Raw genomic sequence first — 19,883 nt, forward strand, 5'->3', positions numbered from 1 at the left:
CCCAAAGCTAGCTTGGATCCTCTGGGACCGATGAGGATGGTTAGAGTTGTCCCCTCTGCTATGATGCTCCCTCAGCACACTGGGACTGTCCTAATTTCATCATTGTATTCCTGGTGCTTACGGGAAAATAGAGTTTAGACCTGTGATTGGGAATTACAATTATAGGGAACTCCCAAGAGAAAAAACTGATTCACTATCACAGGTGACACCTCTGAAACTTCTCGTGTTAGAACTCAAGGGATCAGAGATTAAGTCACTCGCCCAGCCAACCCAACTCATCCATTACACCATTTTGCCTCGGCAGCACCCAGTAGGTACTTTAACCCTAGAGGCACGGAGAGGGCACCTCCCACCTCCTCGGACTCCTCCACACAGACACACAGCCCTGAAACAACAACATTTGTCTTTATTAGGTGTTTCCATGGTAATATTACACAGAGTTCTTAAGGAATAATAAACACGACTTTTTTTTACCATAATTATTTTGCCATTAAGACAGTGGTAAAAAAAGAAAAAGAAAAAGAAAAGGGAAAAGCACTGTTTGTCTACACACATGATCAGCTTTAGCACTTACAGCTCCTTCACTCGGGGTTCACAATCACAAAGCCAAGGGTTAAAATCCAGCTAGTCCGCGATCCTACAATGTCTTAGAGCATCAAGTCACTGCGGTTAGTCCGTTCCAAGTCATTGTCGTTTTCTCTTAGCATTTACATAGGACATTCATTAAACAGACACACAAAGCGAGCCGACAGGGGAGCATGCTTACATAGCCTGCAAACAGCGTTGGGGTTGGCGGATTCGTTTATTATCTATTCGGTTGCTTGTTTGTTCGCTTGTGGGGATTTTTCTTTTATTTTTCCTAAAACCACCAAAAGAACTGAAACTGGCATGAGTCGATGTGGGAGGCAAAAAGGGAAGACTCAAGTGAATGCCCGGAGAGAGGCTGCCAACACGGCTCAGAATGGAAGCAAGATTCGTTTGGGCCACCTTGTTCCGATTTCCTTCGAGGGCAGGTGGGGAAGGAAAGAAAAAAAGGGGGGAGGACTAGAGAGTCTTTTAAGTTAGCCAATTCCTTTTTAAAGTGCTTTTTTTCCTCTTTTAAAAAATTGAAAAACAATCCAAAGAACCCCAAGTTAATTGATCTGGACAGACGAGAGGAGCGGCCAGACAGGGCTCGCGGCTTCTACCCGAGAAGGGCAGATGTGGGTTCTCGTGGCTTGCTGAAGAACCTACAGACACCCCTTTTGGAAGAGAACCTGTCGACACGCACAGAAATAAATGCCACACGTATCGGGGTGACGGGAGAGACTGAGGGCAAGGAGGAAGACTGAGCTAATGGAAACTAACCCACGACACCAAGACGCCAGGCAGTGCTAAGGTGAGGCGACCCGCGGGCGCAAGCGTGGCCCGGAGAAGGGAAGTTTGCCGGACGTGGCTTCCCACCAAGGTTGTGTTAAGTTTGTCCGGGCGCAAGGAAGCGCCTTTTCTTTAAAACAAACCAACAAAAAAAGGCATGGCCCCCCCGCTCTGCCAATTGAGAGACTCCCCTGTGTCCGAACCCCCAAGGACTTTTGTGTGGGTGCGTTTCTAAGGCCTCGACGCATCGTTCTTCTACCAAGATGGCTTCCGGAGGTAAAAGTGCCGGACCGGGCAGCAGGCTGTTCTTGGGGGGCCCTCTGCCAAGGAGGCGAGCCTCCGAGGGTCCTGAGCTCCTCCGAGGGTGTCTCTGGGGCAAATAGCTCAGAGGACACTCCGGAACCAGCCTCCAACTCATCGGGCCGTTCTATTCGGCGGGCTGGCCAAGGGCCGAGTTAGCCCAGCCGACGGGCAGGGGGTGTTAAGGAGTCGCCGGTCGGTGGCGTGACGGCCTTGGTAGGCAACTAGCTTTGCTCGGGGTGGGGAAAACTCCGATTTTTTGGCCACCCCGTCCCTGTGACTGGAAGAAAAATGATTCCGGCGGCCCGTGGCTCTCGTGGGTGGCTCGGCGGCATCTTACGTGCCAGGGAACGGCTGGGCATTGAGAGATGGGCCATCGGTTTGTTTTCACAGGCAATGATGGAAAATGCCAGGGCCGGAGAGAGGCGGCCGGGAAGGGGGGAAAATGGCGTCTAAACAAACCCCCAGAAACAGAGGGGCGAAGGACTTAGCGGCTTGGCCAAGGCCGTCTACAGAGAATGAGGGCCAGTTTCTCTGCCAGGACATCCAGGACTCTTCCCGGGGGCCAGGCGGCCTCTCAGAAGCCAAGGAGAGAGAGGGGCTACTTAGACAAAACCAAAGCAAGAGCTCCAAAAAGAGAGGAGGGAGGGGGACCCCAAAGGGGGGTGTTGGGGCCACATCTGGGCCAAAGAGACCGAAAGGTACGGAGCGCCCACAGAGCCGGGCTGGAGCCACCCTGGGCGGGGGAACCGCCGTTCTACCACCTCCATTCGCTCAGCCGCTAAAACCGCGTCTCAAACTCGCCAACGATTCCAAGCTCTTGAGTTAATGGCGGATCAGGTCTTCCAACACCACCTGGTGAAAGCACTTCCCCCGCCCCAGCCCTCCTCCTCCTCAGAGGGGGAAAAAAAGGCAGCTCTCGGGAATTCACTTCATCCTTCCCCAGGGAAAAGGGCGATGCTTGGGAGAACGACGGGGATCCCGGATGGAAACCGCCCAATGTGCGCCGGGGATTTTTTGTACAATTGATTTTTGCACCCTGGAGGGGCCGTATCCCATTCTGTCTGTGGGGTCGGTGTGTGAACATGTATGTAATGCTAATTAAAGTGGATTAACACGGGTGAGCAAAAATCGGTGACATCAGGGTAAGGAGGACCGAGTGGGGGACCCAGGAGGGAGCCCCATGGACTGGCTGCCCCACAGTAACTATCACAGGCTCTAAAAAATAATAATAATAATAATAAACAAAACCCAATGTCCTCAGGTGCCCCACCCCGCACCCCCCTTCCCAGTCTGCTACTGCTGCTCCATGACTGGGGGGCTCTAGCCCAAGCTGGTGATGTTGGCACGGCCGCCCGGAGGAGCCACGATGCGCTGGGTGGTACGGCGAGGGATGTTGTCATCAATCTGGGCACCTGGAGGCGGGGAAGAAAGAAAAAGAGGGGGGAGGCGAGATTAAGAAAGACAAAAAGAAAGAAAAGTCGTTTCCTACGTGAGCAACACGGGGCAGAGAACTGCCCGGATCAGGGCTCAGCCTTCCCATCTTTAAAATGAAAAGGCTGCCCCAGATCAGTGATGGCGAACCTTTTAGAGGGGAGATGTGAGAAATGTCCTCAGGTGGGGGCGAGGCGGGCAGCCTGGCTCCGAGGCACTCTGGTTTTCTAGTAACGGATTCTGGGGGACTCTGTGTTGGGGAGACTCTGTGCGTGCCCACAGAGAGGGCTCTGAGTGCCCCCTCCGGGACGCGTGCCATAGGTTCAACATCATGGTCCTGGAACAATTCCAAAGGTCCTTTCCCGTTTTAATATTTAATGTGTGCCAGGAATCTTGTTGGGCACTGGGAATCCAGGTGTAAAGAGTGAAACAGGAGCATCAGAGCACCAGATTTGGGGACGGGAGGTCCTGGGTTCAAATGTGACTTCAGACACTTCCTAGCTGTGTGACCCTGGTCAGGTCACTTCACCCCCATTGCCTAGCCCTTACCAATATTCTGCCTCGGAACCGATGCACAGTGCTGCTTTTAGATGGAAGGTATGGATGGGTTGGTTAGTTTTTTTAAAGAGCCTGCTCTATGCCAGGTGGCGCAGTAGGTGGCCCCGTGTAAAGTGCTGCACTTAGAATCAGGAAGACTCATCCTTCTGAGTTCAAATTCACCATCCTTTGGCATTTGACTGTCTCGTGAAGGAGGGATTAGTCTTGCTCTGCTTGGCCCCAGAGGCCAAAAGCAAGGGAGGGGAGTTGAAAAGAAGCCCATTTAGGCCAAATGTTGGCAAAGATCTGCCCTAGAGTAGGACGGGCTGCCCTGAGAGGGGGCAGCGCCCTGCATGCCCCCCGCCGCCCTCCACCAGAAGACTTTAGGGAAAGGCCAGATCACCGCTTATTAAGCATGTTGTAGGGAGGGTCCACTGAGGGTGAGAGTTTGAGCTAGCTGGGCTCTGAGGCCCCTCCTGGCTCTGAAGTTCTGTGATTCTGTGATATGCATATCAAGACTATAATAACAGTATCTCTTATTTTATACATTAAGCTTGGCAAAGTACTTTCCCCAGAACAGCTCTATGAGGGAGGAACAGAAAGTATTTTTATACCCATTTTATAGGTGAGTAAACTGAGACTCTCGAAAGCTAAGCGATTCAGCCATGATCACACAGTGGGTATTGACTGAGCTGGAATCTGAACCAAAGTTCGGCAATTTTTCCATTTCCTCGGTTTCTATCTTATCCCCTTCCTATGCTGTGAGATCCCTGATGTCAGAGGCCCCATTTTCTTTGTACCTCCCTCAGAATCTGCCATAATGTTCTGGGAAGAGGAAACATTTAGCAAATGATTTTTGAATGAATAAAAGGACGAATGAATGGAAGGATGGATAAAATGATAGAAGGGCTAACGGATGGGTAGGTAGGTAGAAAGATAGATGGATGGATGGATGGATGGATGGATGGATGGATGGATGGATGGATGGATGGATGGATGGATGGATGGATGGATGGATGGATGGATGGGTAGGTGGATGGATGGATGGATGGATGGATGGATGGATGGATGGATGGATGGATGGATGGATGAATGGATGGATGGATGGATGGATAGATGGATGGATGGATGGATGGATGGATGGATGGATGGATGGATGGATGGATGGATGGATGGACAGATGGATGGATGGATGGATGGATGGATGGATGGATGGATGGATGGATAAATAGATGGATGGACAGATGGAGAAATGGATGGATGAAATGATAGATGGGTGGATGAATGAGTGTAATAAATCTGCTACCTTCCCCTTATCAAAGCCTGCACATAGGAGACACTTCCTAAAGGTTTGTTGATCGATTGCTCAAACCCCCTCTAGTTCCCAGTTCTTCAGAGGAACATATCAAATTTTCCGAGACCTCAAGTCAAAAACCAAGGCTCTAATTTTGAGAGAATTCATTGGTAAGTCAATGTGTACCAGACAAGCTGAATCCAGACTGGTGCAGGTTCCGAACAGGCGGGGCCTGTTGTTTGGCAGGAGAAGTCTTGGCGGAGGAGGCCGGAGTCACTGTCTTGGGGGTGACGGACACTTCACACACCGGCCCATCGTAGAGGCCCCGGGGAACGCCCCTCAGCTCTGCCAACTGAAAACACAAAAGCCAGTTAACGGAGACCTGAAGAGCGAAGGTTTCCCGGGGGGGCTCCGTCCTCCCAACCCTGTCCCGGTGGGTCACGTCTTTCTGGGAAAGGCTACATCTGATCGGCGGGCCTGACAACAAGCTGGAGACAGCGAGAGATTCCAAAGAAAGGAGGACATGGAAGAGACAAGGACCATCACAAGGTCATCCAGCAGGTGGCAGGCTTTCCCCACCGCGCTCCTCACCCCAGGCAACGCCAGACCAGAAAGCCTGGGCTGTGGAAAAAAGCACTTTTTGAGATGAATGAAAGGAAGATGAAGCCCTTTACTAAAGATTTCTCGTTAGGTGCCCTTCACGTAAAATCCTTATAGTCTAAAGGATCCTCTGTCCCACGGGATGGAAGCTCAGTGGATAGAGAGCCAGACCTGGACATGGGAGGTCCTAGGTTCAAATCTGACTTCAGATCCTTCCTAGCTGTGTGACCCTGGGTAAGTCACCTAACCCCAATTCCCTGTTTCTGCTCACTCTTCTACCTTGGAACCAATACCCAGGGCTGATTCCAAGACCTTGGTAAGGGCTTAAGGGGGGAAAAAAAAGATCTGGTCTTAGAGGCAGACTTTGACGCCAGCCTTGTTGAACGAGCCAAATGCCCAGGTCTGGATGGGTGCAGACAGAGAATGCCCTCGTCTAGCCCCAACGACTCACCCGGCTCCGGGCCTTGATGCGCTTGTAAACAAAGTCGGGGAAAGGTTTGCGGGGGATGTAGCGGCCCGACCCTTCAGTCACGTGGAGGTTTCCGTCCTCCAGGACGATCTTCCCCTGGCTGATCACCACCAGCGGAGAGCCTCGGCATTCCATGCCCTCGAAGATGTTGTACTCGAGAGACTGGCGGAAAGAAGGCATAAACACCATTAGAGGGAACTAGGCTTCGGGAGGGATGGAAAAGCAACATGGCAGCACGCTCTACCTTCCAAGGACTCCATCTCTCACCTCCAAGTCTTTGCACAAGCTGTGCCCCAGTCCTCGAAAGCCCTGTCTTCTGCCTCACCTCCAGCTCTCAGGATCCCCAGCTCCCCTCCAGGCTCAGCCAAGTCCCGCTCCCGATCACTCGCTCCTAACCATTAATGCCCTCCTCCTCCTCCCCTCAGTGGCTCAGCGGATAAGGCACCACGCCCGGAGCCAGGAAGATGGGAGTTCAAATCCAAACTCAGACCCTTACTAGCTATGAGGTCCTGGACAAGTCATTTAGCCCCTGCTTGTCTCAATCCACTGGAAAATAGCAAACCAGTATCTCTGCCAAGAAATCCCTCTGGATAAAATTGGGGTGTCATTCGAGGCATCCCAAGGAGTCAAAAACTTCCCCAAAAATGACTTTGTGTTGTCTTATCTGTGTACTTCTAGTGCCATCTCCTTCCCCGCCAGGAGGACGTCAGTTCCTGGGAGAGAGCTGGCTGGCCTCGCCGCACTGTCTCCCTCCTCCTGGCCCAGCGCCCGGATCAGAACCTTAGAATACAAGCTTCTGGGGGGCCCGGACGCTTCACTCTGGTCTTTGGATTTCTAGCACCAGGAATGGTGCCTCGTATATCGTCGGTAATTAAGAAATACTCGCCAGATGAACGAATGAAGAGAACAAAGGAAGGTTTAAGCCTCAGCTTTCTCTCTCTCTCTCTCTCTCTCTCTCTCTCTCTCTCTCTCCCTTTCTCTCTCTGTCGTCTCTCTCTCTCTCTGTCTCTCTCTCTGTCTCTCTCTGTCTCTTTCTATCTCTGTTTCTCCTTCTGTCTCTCTCTTTCTCTGTATATCTGTCTATCTCTCTCTGTCTCTCTCTGACTCTCTGTCTCTTCTCTCTCTCTCTCTTTCTGTTTCTCTTTCTGTCTCTCTCTCTGTCTCTGTCTCTCTGTCTCTCTGTCTGTCTGTCTGTCTCTCTGTCTCTCTGTCTCTCTCTCTCTCTGTGTGTCTCTCTCTCTGTCTCTGTCTGTCTCTCTATCTCTCTCTCTGTCTCTCTATCTGTCTCTCTGTCTCTTTCTGTCTCTCTTTCTGTCTCTCTCTCTGTCTCCTTCTGTCTCTCTCTTTCTCTGTATTTCTGTCTCTCTCTCTCTCTCTCTCTCTCTCTCTCTCTCTCTCTCTGTCTGTCTCTCTCTCACACTTTCACATACCAAAGAGGTGCATGTGTACAAGTCACTCTACCTCTCTAACGCCTCAGTTTCCTCAGCTGTAGCTTTGGGGCAATTTCTGTCCTGCAGGATCACAGTCAGAGCTAAACGGGTCTCAGACCATTCCGCTGAACTCTTTCCTCTTAGAAGGGGGGCCCGAGGTGGGAGGGAGGGGAAGGGCCCGGATCCATTTCCACCCGCGCCTAAGCGGTGCTGCTCCTTCTGCGCCCAGCCCGGAGTTCTGCCTCCAGCAGGCACTCAGCAGACGGCGGCCACGGCTGTTCTCTCTGAAGCCTCCCACTCTGCTGCCTCAGAACCCGCAGCCTCGAGCACCCACTTGCCCACTCCCCAAACAGGACTTGCACCTATAAGAAGCTACGGGCCAGCCGCTGCTCGGGGGGCGGGACAGAGACGCCCCGAGAGCCCCCCGGAGCCTGCCGGCTTTCGAGGGAAAACACTAACGTGGCCCCGGCCAGTGGGGGGATCGGATGGGCTGGGCTCTGCCCGCTTTTACGGGGGAGGGGGGAGGGGAAGGAGAGAAATAAATGCTCATTAAATGAAACATAAAATTAAAAAACAAAATCCGCTACAGAGAAATCCAGAGGCAGAGGAGGAGCTGCTGGCCGAGTGTGGGAAGGCGAGCTGCAGCCAGAGGCCTGGAGGGCACAGAGGAGCCCTCCGGAGCCTTCTGGGTAAGAGAGGACCCGCTCAGAGGCCGGCTTCTGAGCTCTCATCTTAGCCAGTTCCTGGAGAATCCCTGGTGGGCCGAGCCTGGAGGCTACGCTGTTATGGAGAGGACATGGATTCGAAAGCTGCTGCGAAAGGGAGATCTGCCAGTTATCAGCCCGCTTGTCATTCACGTGAATTATCTAAGCCAGTTGCACAAAGTGGGGCCAACCCACAGGCCTGGGACCGACCAGAAATCAGGCTTTCAGCAGCACAAAAGGTATAAACAGCTCCTCTAGCAGCCCGCTGTGTCTCGGGGCTGCTCAGGCTTTTTGCCATGCGATGCTGCCTCGATGTGCCGAGAGCACTGACTGGCGTTAGAGAAGCCGAGTTCAAATCCCTTCTGTGAGCCCCGCAGCCTGGGGGACGGCGCGGGCACGACCCCGACCGTTAGGCTAGACGGCATCTGAGGCCCTTCCTGCTCGGGAGTTGTGGTTTTTGCTGGAAGGCTGGGAAAATTGGAGAGCTGGTCAAGCGGCCGAGGCCCCGCGGGAGGCTGCGGCCCTTGGGAAGGGTCAAGCTCCTTCGCAGACCCCAGACTCCTCTCAGAGGCCAAAGACCTCCTTTTCGGGGCCAGCAGCCTCCCACAGTGGCTGCACGACAAGGAGAATTGAGCACAAGTCAGTGGGGCGATGCAGACCTGGAGGGCGACGGAAAGGGAGGGGTGGGCAGGTTCCGACACACCGACGGGGAACCGTCCAAGAGCAGAGGCACAAAGGAGAGCATCAGACTGAAGAAAGAAGAGGGGGGTGTCGCGGGGCAAGATGGCGGGACGGTCCGCAGAGGGCCAATAAGAGAGAACCTCGAGCCCAAGAGAGCTAGTTTGAATCCTACGCCAGATATTTGCTAACGGTGTGAGCACTAGGCGAGCCACTCCAATGCTCTCAGCCTCAGTTTCCCCATCTGTTAAAAAGGGATATTGACAACCCTTGTCGGTGGCCTTTAGGCCGGGGGGTCACACACAGCCGTTGTGTGGGGAGGGTCCCCCCAGCTCCTGGCCCCATCTCCAAAGGGACGAGTCACGTCAGAAAAGGGCTCTGGCAAAACAGGCAGCAGGTTGACAAGTTGGCTGCTGCCCCATTTTCCACTCCCAACATTCTTTCAGAGTTTTGGAATCGGCCCAGAGAGAACAATAGGTACTTTCCCTCCCAGAATTCCCTGGGCGACCCATCTGCAATTCTGAACCTGGAGGGGGACTGTAGGCAGAGCCCTGGGTGTGTACGGAGCCACTCATGGAAAAAGGAAAAAAAGGCAAGTGGGGGGAGTTTTCCTGAAACAGCCCCCAGGAGCGCCAATCCAAAAGGCTCAGAACACTGGAAGCTGCCTCACCCACTACCATCAGGAAGGTTTGTTTTTCTCTTTGTCCCTGGGGAAGAAAAGGCCAGGGAGGGCCAGGAACATCCAGAAGACCAGAAGGTGGGGGTAGCTGGGTGGTTCAGTGAATTAAGAGTCAGGCCTAGAGATGGGAGGTCCTGGGTTCAAATCTGACCTCAGATGGTTCCTAGCTGTGTGACCCTGGGCAAGTCACTTAACCCCCATTGCCTATTTAAAAAAAAAAAAAAAGACAAGAAGGCAGCTTTCTGAACATGGCCCAAAAGCCAACACCCTGCCCTCCTCCAAAGCACGAAGGCTGTGGGACATCAGAAGACTTAGGGCTCTCAAGGTCACGAGGCAGAAATAACCAAGCTAAGAGAGCAGCACTGTCCTCTCGTTCCTTTTGTTGGCGAGGTGGGGGCCCAGGGGCATGAAATATTGCTGGCGTATTCAGCTGTAACCTATTTGCTGGTTGGTCTTACTTTCTTTTCTGGTTCCTGGACAGGACACAGGACAGGAAGATACTCAGAAATAGCTGAAGAAAAAATGAAACCATTTCCTCTTAGCCCTAAATAAACATTTCTTCTTAAACCCTAACTTTCTCTCTTATTAAGACTCTAAAACAGAAATGGGATGAAGGGACTTGCCCAGCATCCCACAACTAGGAAGTGTCTGAGGCCGGATTTGAACCCAGGTCCTCCTGACTCTAGCCTGAGGCTCTATGCAGGGTGTCACCCAGCTGCCCCTCTAATAAACATTTTTTTTCTTTTTTTTTTTTTTAAACCCTTGTACTTCGGTGTATTGTCTCATAGATGGAAGATTGGTAAGGGTGGGCAATGGGGGTCAAGTGACTTGCCCAGGGTCACACAGCTGGGAAGTGGCTGAGGCCGGGTTTGAACCCAGGACCTCCTGTCTCTAGGCCTGGCTCTCCATCCACTGAGCTACCCAGCTGCCCCCTCTAATAAACATTTTTAAGAAGAATAAAGAGACCTCACAAAATCAAAATGAAAACTGTGCATTAAAAAAAAACAAATGGAAAGACCACGAGGGCTCCACCACCCTCCATCCTTTAAGACTCTTAGTGTTTTCCTCACATAAGGAAACTGAGGAAAGAGTTACTCTCCCCTATTTTACAGATGGGGAAAACTGAGGCAAGAGTTACTCTCCCTATTTTACAGATGAGAAAACTGAGGCTTGGAGCCATGGAAGGATTCAGGCAGAATCAGGCAGCTGCTCAGTGCCAGATCCAAGCCAGGGAAGCCCAGTCTCCTGACTCCAATCCAATGCCGTTCCCCCTCTCCCAGGCTGTTTCCCCTAAAATTACCCATCTGGCCTGATGCCTGGAAAACTCCAAAGAAAGGAGACAGGCCTGTTAAAACCCATTAGTATAATGTTCCAAACTCAATTGCATTAGGCACAACCTAGGAAACATGGAGGGGGGGGGGGGGTCGGGGATTGGGGGAGCCTCCTAAGTGCATTTTCCAAAAGCCAAGGCTACTTCTGCGATGGGGTCTTCGGAAGGCGCGAGAGGAACAGAGGGGAAGGACAGAAGAAAAATGCCTAAGGAAGGTCGCTTGAAGGGGAGAGGCGGCAGGGGCTCCCCTGGACCTCCTCAGAGACTGTCAAGGCTAAAAGGTGGGCCCCTTCCTCCCTTCTCCTACAGGAGCCCGAGCCCTCCTGGAAGGGCTCCTCCATGCAGAAGGGGATCCGGGAACGAAAGGATCTCGGAGACAAAAAGGACCTCAGCCTTCATCCATTCAATGACAAGCCTGCAATAAAAAACCTCCTCTGCGCCAAGCAACACTCCAGCCCAAAAGGATCCTCAGGCTGGCCCACTGACGAGACGTCCTCTGGCCTCGGCTCACAGAATGAGTCTGATCCCTCCTGCCCATGCCTGAAGTCAGAGATCACATCTCCCTCGTCTCCCTTGAACCCTGGCCTCTCCAGGCTCAATAGTCCACTTCCCTCGGGGAATCCTCATAGGAAATTGATTCTAGTTCCCTCACACTCTTGATCCCCCTCTTCTGGGCCTGTCTTGACTGGTCGATGCTTTTCCAAACAATATTAATCAGAATTAGATACAATGTTGGCCAGTCAACAATCATTTAGGATGTCATGCTGGGTTTAGTTGTGGTTCAGGACTTTTAGTCACATCCACCTCTCCTGGACCTCCCTTGGAGTTTTCCTGGCAAAGATCCTACAGGCGTTGGCCATTTCCTTTTCCAGCTCATTTTACAGATGAGGAAACTGAGGCGCACAGGGTAAAGTGACTTGCCCAAGGTTGCCCCGTGAGAAAGTGTCTGATTCCTCATGACCCCATTTGGGGTTTTCTTGGCAAAAACACTGGACTGGTTTGCCATTTCCAGCTCATATTCCAGATGAAGAAACTGAGGCAAAACAGGGTGAAGTGACTCGCCCCAGGTCACACAACTAGGAAGGGTCTAAGGCCAGATTTGAACTCGAAGCCTGGTGTTCTGTCCACTATGCCATCTAGCAACCCCTGGGTATATAAAGAAAGGCAGAAGGCTAGCCGCTGCTCTCATCTTGCTCCCAACCTAATGACAGGGACAACATGAAGTAATTATGTAAAAACAAGACACATTAAGAAGAAAATGGAGATAAATTCAGGAGGAAAACACCAGCATGAAGAGGGATCAGGAAGCAGTGGGGTGGCTCAGGGGATAGAGAGCCAGGCCTGAAGATGGTCCTGGGTTCAAATCTAGCCTTAGATACTTCCTAGACAAGTCATTTGACCTCAACTGCCCAGCCCTTACCTCTCTTCCATCTTGGAATCGAAATGAGTGTCAATTCTAAGACAGAAGGTAAGGATTTTTTTTTTTTTAAAGAAGGGAATCAGGGAAAGGCACAAGGTGGGATTTCAGATCTGAGCTCCCCAGGGAAGGGTCAAACAAGATGCTCCCCTCTCGTTTGAACACTACGGCTTTCAGGGAACCCAAGATCGCATCAGCCTACCTTGGCTACCATGTCACTGTCACCCGGGTCCTTCACACGGAGGCTGGAGCCGGTAAAGACCCCTCGGGCCTGAGAATGCTTCACACCACATTTGTTAGTGAAACTGGCTCATTTCCCAGTTTAGTATGGGATCCCTTTTATGGCTGGGGGGGTGGGAAGGGTTTGAGAAATCCCCAAGAAGCCTTTAACACCCTGAAACTTTGGCAAAGAGGTTCCGGAGATTCCCCAGGAATGGATCTGTTCCCAAATCAAATGCCTTCGGCAGCTCCCCAGAGCTTTTCAGAGCTTTGGAGGCTTTTTCCAATTCTGATTCCATCGAGGAGAAAACCTCCCCAAGAAGGTAGGACTTGAATTCGCTTCCAAGCTGGAGCTCTGAGGACCAGAAGGCCAAAAGGCTCCGGATAAAGAAGCCAGTCCTGCCCAGAGACACCAGGGACAGAGCCGCCCTTTGGGCCTCCACTCCTCCATCAGGCTGAAGCGATCCCTCAGGAGCCCCCAAGAAGGACGCCTCTCCTAGAAGGGCTCATTTTCGACTAAAAAGGGGCTTCATTCCAATTTCCCTTTTCAGCTCCTCTACATCCACCCGCCTGGGGCCGAGAGATGGGCACCATAATGAAAGAAATTAAATTAAACGTAAATGAATACAATTTAAATAAAATATGTACAGAAATTTGGTTGTAGGTATTATATAAAATAGAGACTATTCTCCTAGAATATACAATAAAATAAAAATTTTAAAGATAATTAAAGGACCTGTCGGCCACCCTCGAGGAGGTGACAAGTACCTTGAAGCATCCCCCATCCATCAAGGCCTCCAAGCGGCATCAAAAGGCCAATTGGATAACAAGAAGAGTAAGTAGCTCCTCATTTCAAAGGGAAAGGACTATTTTTCCTCCTAAATTTTCTTCCTCAATGCTTCCCATCAGAAGAATAAGCTCCGCCCCAATTCCCCATTTTTTCCCTCCATCCCCCCAGTTCTGAGCCCTGCCCTAGCCCAGGACCTCTTCGGAGAATCCCATGATGAGTATTCTATTGCTGGAGGAGACCTCAGAGATCTAGATCTAGTCCGTCTCCTTCATTTTCCTGATGGGGAAACTGAGGTCTATAGAGATTAAGGGCCCTGGTAGGGAGCTCATACTAGCAGTAAGTACCAGAGGTAGGATTTGAACCCGGGTTCTATGTCCAGCTCTGCTACGTGGTTTAAGAAACTTACGATGTTGTGAGTCTTGGCTGAGATGGTTTTGACACTGTCAGGGTCCCAGATGACAAGGTCCGCATCAGAGCCCACCGCAATGCGGCCCTTTCGGGGATAGAGATTGAAAATCTTGGCTGCGTTGGTGCTGGTCACAGCCACGAACTGATTCTCGTCCATTTTTCCAGTCACCTGGGAAAGAGAAAAGCCAAAGGACAAAATCAAAGCCCCGAAGAAGAACACAATTCAATTCAGCATCTGTGCCTGACTTGAAGGGAAAAAGACCTGAATTCAAATCCTGTCTTTGAAACCAGCTGGCTGTGTGATCTGGGGCGCCAATCAGTGCTTCAGGAAAGCGTAAACATCTTTAAATTACAAAAGAATGGTTGGGGACAACCAGATGGTACAATAGATAAAGAGTCTGACACAGAGACAGGAGGTCCTAGGTTCAAATCTGCCCTCTGAGATTTCTTAGCTGTGTGACCCTGGCCAAGTCACTTAACCCCCATTACCCAGCCCTTACCACTCTTCTGCCTTGGAACCAATACTCAGTATCAATTTTAAGTTAGAAGGTGAAGGTTAAAAAAGAAAAAAAAAGAATGACTGATCTGCATCAGGGACAGAAGAGTTCCACTATCAGGAAACAGAACATGAATAAACACATGAATTCAATGTGTACATTAAGTATTGTTTTTGTTGAGTCTTTGCAGTCACGCCCAACTTTTTGTGACTCCACTGGGAGTTTTTTCTTGGCAAAGATACTGGCATAGTTTGCCATCTCCTTTTCCAGCTCATTTTACAGATGAGGAAACGGAGGCCAATAGAATTAAGTGACTTGCCCAGGGTCACACAGCTAGTAAGACTAAATTTGAACTCAGGACCTCCTAACTCCAGACTCAGCACTCTATCCACTAAGGACCAGGGAGATTAAATTACCACTTGAGAATCACACAGGTTGAACCTGGTATTTTACTTCTCTTTGGACTTGTTGTTCCCCCCGTAAAATATAAGCTCATTGGGGGCCAGCCTGGTTTCACTGTGGCTCTGTATTACCATTGCCTAATATGAGGCCAGGCACATGGAAGGTGTTTAATTAATACTGACTGCTCCTGGGTCAGCCCTCCTCTATCCACAAGAGGAGAAGGCTTCTCGGGGCATCTGTGCCAGCCCACAGGCACTGCCACCCACCTAGTGGAAGCCCTTAGGATGAAGGACATGATGTTAATAAGAACGATAACCGTCTCAACACGATTAGCCTTCAACATGTAAACCAATGACACCTCCCTTGCAAAAATGAGCACTTTCAACAACTGCCACAAGGGATTCACTGAAAAAATAGCCTCAACTCCTAGGATCGTCCCAGAGGGGCAAATCCAACCAGCGTTTCATTTAGTCACCATCTACTGTGAGCCAGGCACTGGGAGATAAAATGGAAAAGAGCCACATTCCACTATTGGCAAGCCACAGACAATCAGATAAGTGCCATCATGAACAATTGAGGAGGGAGAAGTTCTCCAGAGTCCATTCAGACATGAGTCCCCAGGGCAGGAGACCCTCCCATGATGGGGGGATGCCGTACCACAGCCTTGTCCCAAATGACGGACATCCTCTCTTCAGTTCCATTGGTGCCCTCAGGAATCAGGGTGAAATTATCCTTCCCCACAGCCTTCTGGGCGGTGTTGAAGGTACAATGGGCGCTGCCAGTGACCTGAAGGTCCCCACTGAAAGAGAAATACCATGGACAGTGAGTGAATGGAGAGACTGGAAAGATGAGATGAGAGAGCCAAGGCTGCTTTGCCATTGGCATATGGGATAGGCGTGAAGAGAACCCCACCACCATCCATGTCCTTAGACATACTCTAGATATGTGAATCTAGAATGGGAGGCCACTGTTCACTTCCTTTTGGTGAAAATCCAATGGGTTGGACTGTCAACCCTTATTTGAGTGAGGCTGCCTTGCTCCCCCAGAAAGAAGGAAAAGTCAATGGAACTATTTATTATTTCTATCACGAACATGGGGGCTTCATGTCTGCTGCTTCTCAGCAAAAAGAAGGCGGCCCGTGGCGGAGAAATGTGGCATACGCTTTCAGACAAGGCTAATGGGTCAATTTATTTTGTTTAAACGTTCTTACTTGTTAAGAGGGAGAGTGCTCTGGGAGAAGAAGTATGGAGCCACCAGTAAGTGACAATGATTTTTTTTTTTAAAAGAGCATCAATAAAATATTTTCAAAGATACCAAGACTTCAATAGGATGCTGGCTTCAAGGAGACAACTGGAATCTCCTGAAAGGTATAACTACATAACAAACATTGTTGGGTACCTCACTGCCTGAGCTCAACTCCATGATGGACCAGCCTCACATGGCAGAGGAGTCACAATATCTCTGTGCAGGAGGCAACCTCAGATGCTCTCTAGTCTAATCCACATACCTCCCGGCAACCAAAGAAAAAACATTCCCTACTAAAACATGCCTGTGATCAACCAGGGTCCCTTCAATTATCCAAGTAATTTCCCTTTCATTCATATGTAACCCCCTCCCTCTTTCAACAAACTCCCATGGCTCCCTATCGCCTACCTCCAACATCAAAATAAAATACAGAATACAGTTTCTGGCTTCTAAAGTCCTTTATAACCTGGGCCCTTTCCAGGTTTCTCAGTCCCATTTCCCTTGTGTACCCTGCAATCCAATGACAGTAGCTTCCTTGTTATTCCTCAAAGAAGACCCTCATATCTGGACTCCAAGCATTTTCAATGACTGCTCACCCACCAGGAATGCTGTCCCTCCTCATCTCTACCTATTGGCTTCCCAAACTTCCTTCAAGTTTCAGCTAACGCTTCTACCAGAAGCCTTTCCTGGTCTGACCCTCTTAATGTTAGTGCCTTTCCTCTACTTCCTCTATCTCCCATTTATTCTGGGTCTCTAGTTTGTCTATTCCTAGCTATTTGCATGTGGTCTCCCCCATTAGACTATGGATTACCCAAAGGCAGGGACTGTCATTTGCCTTTCTTTGGATGTGCCCAGCCCTTAACCCAGTGCCTGACCCATAAAAGGTGCTTAACTGACTGACTGACTCTGCTTGAAGACCTCCAAGGGATTTTGTAGGACTCATCATTTACATCAAACTCAAATTCCCCACATCATGTCTCATCTTTCTTGGTTCTCTCCTCTGCGGTCAAATAGAACAAGAAAATCAGCTCTTCCATAGCCATCACATGCCCCTGAACCTTCTCTTCTCCAGGTGGAACATCCCTCATTCCCTCAGACGATCACATGGCATGGGCCACTCTGCAGCTAATGGTGTTAACATGAGTTTCCAGTGTAAACTGTTAACAGTTAGGCTGGTGAAATTCACAGTGTAAACTGTTAACAGGCTGCTGAAATCAGCGACTATCTGCAAGTCTATTTGAATCCACTGAATCCATGAAATGTGATAAGGAGGAGACAATGAGGACAGGAAAATGGCAGAGGGGCAAATCCTGACAACTGAAAATGGAGTCTGTTACTCACCAAGAGAGCAAGGAGTTAAGGAAGTCAGGCGTGGTGGGGTCGGGGCTCAGAGGTGGAGAGGTGACAAAAGCAGCTGCCTTGGCCCAGTTCTTGCTCCAGTAGTGAGACCCGTCGGTCCCCAAGCTGGCAGTGATGGGCTCCCCATACACCACGGTGCCTAGGAAGCCCAAGAGCCCAACAATCAGCATCACCCTGGGACACCAGGCTTCCATAATCCCCCCTTCCCTTCCCATCCCGCCTCCAGATATAAGGCTACGTGTGTCTCAGAAACCATCCAGTCCAACTCCTTCATTTTACAGGTGAAGAAACCGAGGTTCAAAGAGATTAAGTGACTCGCCTAAGCCACGCAGCTAGAGGCAGCGGCAGGATTTGAACCCAGGTCTCCCTGACTCCAAGTTCCACGCTTTGACCACGACACCACACTGCCTCTGGAAGTTCCCCAAGAGTAGAAGAGTGCGATTCTGGCCCCTTTTCCACAGCCCTGAACTCCGCCGTCTGGCACCAGACATTTCCCAGAATGGAATGCACGTCCTCTCCCCTTGGCCTTTCTGAGGCCCAGCTTAGCCTTTGATAAATAGATTACGCCAGCCGGTTTGCCTCCTCCGGCCTCGCCGAGGGCCTCCCACCTCAGGAATCTCACAGAGCCTGAGCGGTCAGGAGCTGGGCAGGCCCCCAGGCAGCTCCTCCAGAGAAGGAAGAAGAGTGGCCGGCCAGGAGGGTGTCGGGGCCGCGGAACGGGCTCGTGTCAGAAAGAGGCCCGTCCGCTGGACCGCACGGCCGTCTGGGGCCTCGGAAACACGCCCAGAACCTGAGAGGCAGAAGAGGTCGCGGAGGCCTCGGAGACGTCCCGGACGGCCTGCCTGAGGACGGCCTGCCTGAGGACGGCCACGTGGCCTCTGCCGGAGGGAAGGGCCTCCCCTCGGCCCGAAGCTGGTTTCTCTGCCGTCTGGGCTCCTCCTCGTGGCCGCTCTCTGGTGCCTTCCCCGCCGTGTCTGCCCCCTCGCAGCGGGGCCTCGGCCTCCCTTGAGGCTCTGAACCCCAGGACGCAGCCTGACGCCCGGCTCAGTAAATGCCGTTGTTGTGCCCATTTTACAGAGGAGGAAACTGAGGCTCCAGGAGGTCCTCCGCGAACAAGCCGCCTCCAAAGAGAAGAGCAGACGCTGCCCCACAAGCTCCCGCTCTAACAGAGAGACTGTCTGCGGGGCACAAAATAAACGCAGACCGGACAGACCCGGGGCTCAGAGCTAGTCCTCCTCTGAAGCCGGGATTCGAACCCAGGACATTCTGACTCGAGAGCTCTAACAATTCTACTAGCCGGCCGCTTCCAACGTGGAAGAGTGACACGGAGAGTCTTCCAGTCAGCAAGGCCCGGGTTCGAGTCCCACCTCTGCTCCTTCCTGGCAAATCTCCCCACGCCTCGGTTTATCCTCTGTAAAAGGAGGCAATAACGACGTCTGTCTTTCCTGTCCCTCGTGCAGGCGTCGTGAGCCGCCAAGGAGCAGAGGGGCGGCCGGCGGAGAGCGCGGAGAGCGCGCAGAGAGAGCGCGGGGTCTGGAGCCACGAAGGTGCCTCGTCCTGAATTCAGATCCGAGCTCGGGCAGTCACAAGCTGTGTGACCCTGAGCAAGTCCCCTGACCCCGCTGGCCTCCGTTTCTTCGGCTCTAAAAGGAGCTGGATGAGGAAAAGGCAAAACGGCGGCAGGATCTGTGCCGAAAAGAAGCCGACCGGGGTCCGGAGCGCGTGCCGGGCTCTGCGGGCTTTAAAGGGCAGAAGCGGCCGTTCCGGCCTCTCCCAAGCCTCCGGCCTCGGCTGCCAGCCGGCGGGGCTTCCTCCCAGGGCCCCCTCGGCGGTTCCCACAGGACAGCCGGAGCCTGGGCTTTTGTCGGGCATCGGCCCAAGAGGGCTCCATGGATGGAGCTCTGGAATGCGCGGGGCTGGGGCCGGGGGACAGCGGGAGCTATTGTCTGTCTCAGAGTCCCAGAAGCAAAGGGGAAGAATGAGCCACCCATCGGGGCCACGTGATGGACCTCCCCTTGCCAAGGGGGCGCCCAACTGGAAAATCAGGACTGTGTACGCTTGGCAAAGGGGAGGCAGCGATAACGAGGCCCCCTCCCCACTCGGTCCTGCATTTTCTTTTCTTTTTTTAACCCTAATCTTCTGTCTTAGAATCAATACTGTGTATTGGCTCCAAGGCAGAAGAGTGGTAAGGGTGGGCCATGGGGGTCAAGTGACTTGCCCAGGGTCACACAGCTGGGAAGTGTCTGGGTCCAGATTTGAACCCAGGACCTCCTGTCTCTAGGCCTGACTCTCCATCCACTGAGCCACCCGGCTGCCCCAAAATATTTGTGTGAAATATATATTTATATATCTTAAACTCTTTCCATCTTAGTATCAGTTCTAAGAGTGGTTTACCTCCTCTGGCTCATTATACAGATGAGGAAACTGAGCCAAACAAGGTACGGTGACTTGGCTAGGGTCACACAGCTAGGAAGTATCTGAGGCCGGATTTGAATCCAGGTCCCCCCAACTCTAGACCCAGCTCTCTGTACGCTGTGCCTACCCAGCTGCCCCCGCATACCCTTTTAAATGGGGTTAATCGTGCTAAAGTGCTTTCTTCCTCTTTCTTTTATAACCACACTAGCCTTGCTTTTGTCATTTTAATTTTTCCCTTTTTTGGCTGGATTTATGATTTTATCGAGGTAAGAAATCCCTCTATGAGGGCTGGCAAAGAGTCTGTTCAGTGACTTGGCCAG

At 51.6% G+C, this 19,883-nt stretch overlaps 1 protein-coding gene across 1 annotated transcript; it reads right to left on the reverse strand.

Annotated features, from left to right (window-relative positions):
- Positions 1-386: 386 nt before the first annotated feature.
- On the reverse strand, positions 387-19,020 carry LOC123233073 (dihydropyrimidinase-related protein 2-like). The gene is made up of 8 exons (XM_044659251.1): positions 18,856-19,020; positions 18,263-18,326; positions 17,131-17,287; positions 15,202-15,343; positions 13,644-13,814; positions 5,973-6,152; positions 5,108-5,273; positions 387-3,071 (listed from the first exon to the last, which is right to left on the reverse strand). The coding sequence occupies exons 1-8, from the start codon at positions 19,018-19,020 to the stop codon at positions 2,980-2,982; spliced, it is 1,137 nt and encodes a 378-aa protein (XP_044515186.1). The 3' UTR covers positions 387-2,979.
- Between the last annotated feature and the right edge of the window lie 863 nt (positions 19,021-19,883).

Source organism: Gracilinanus agilis, chromosome 2 (assembly GCF_016433145.1).
Source record: "Gracilinanus agilis isolate LMUSP501 chromosome 2, AgileGrace, whole genome shotgun sequence".
Lineage (NCBI taxonomy): Eukaryota > Metazoa > Chordata > Mammalia > Didelphimorphia > Didelphidae > Gracilinanus > Gracilinanus agilis.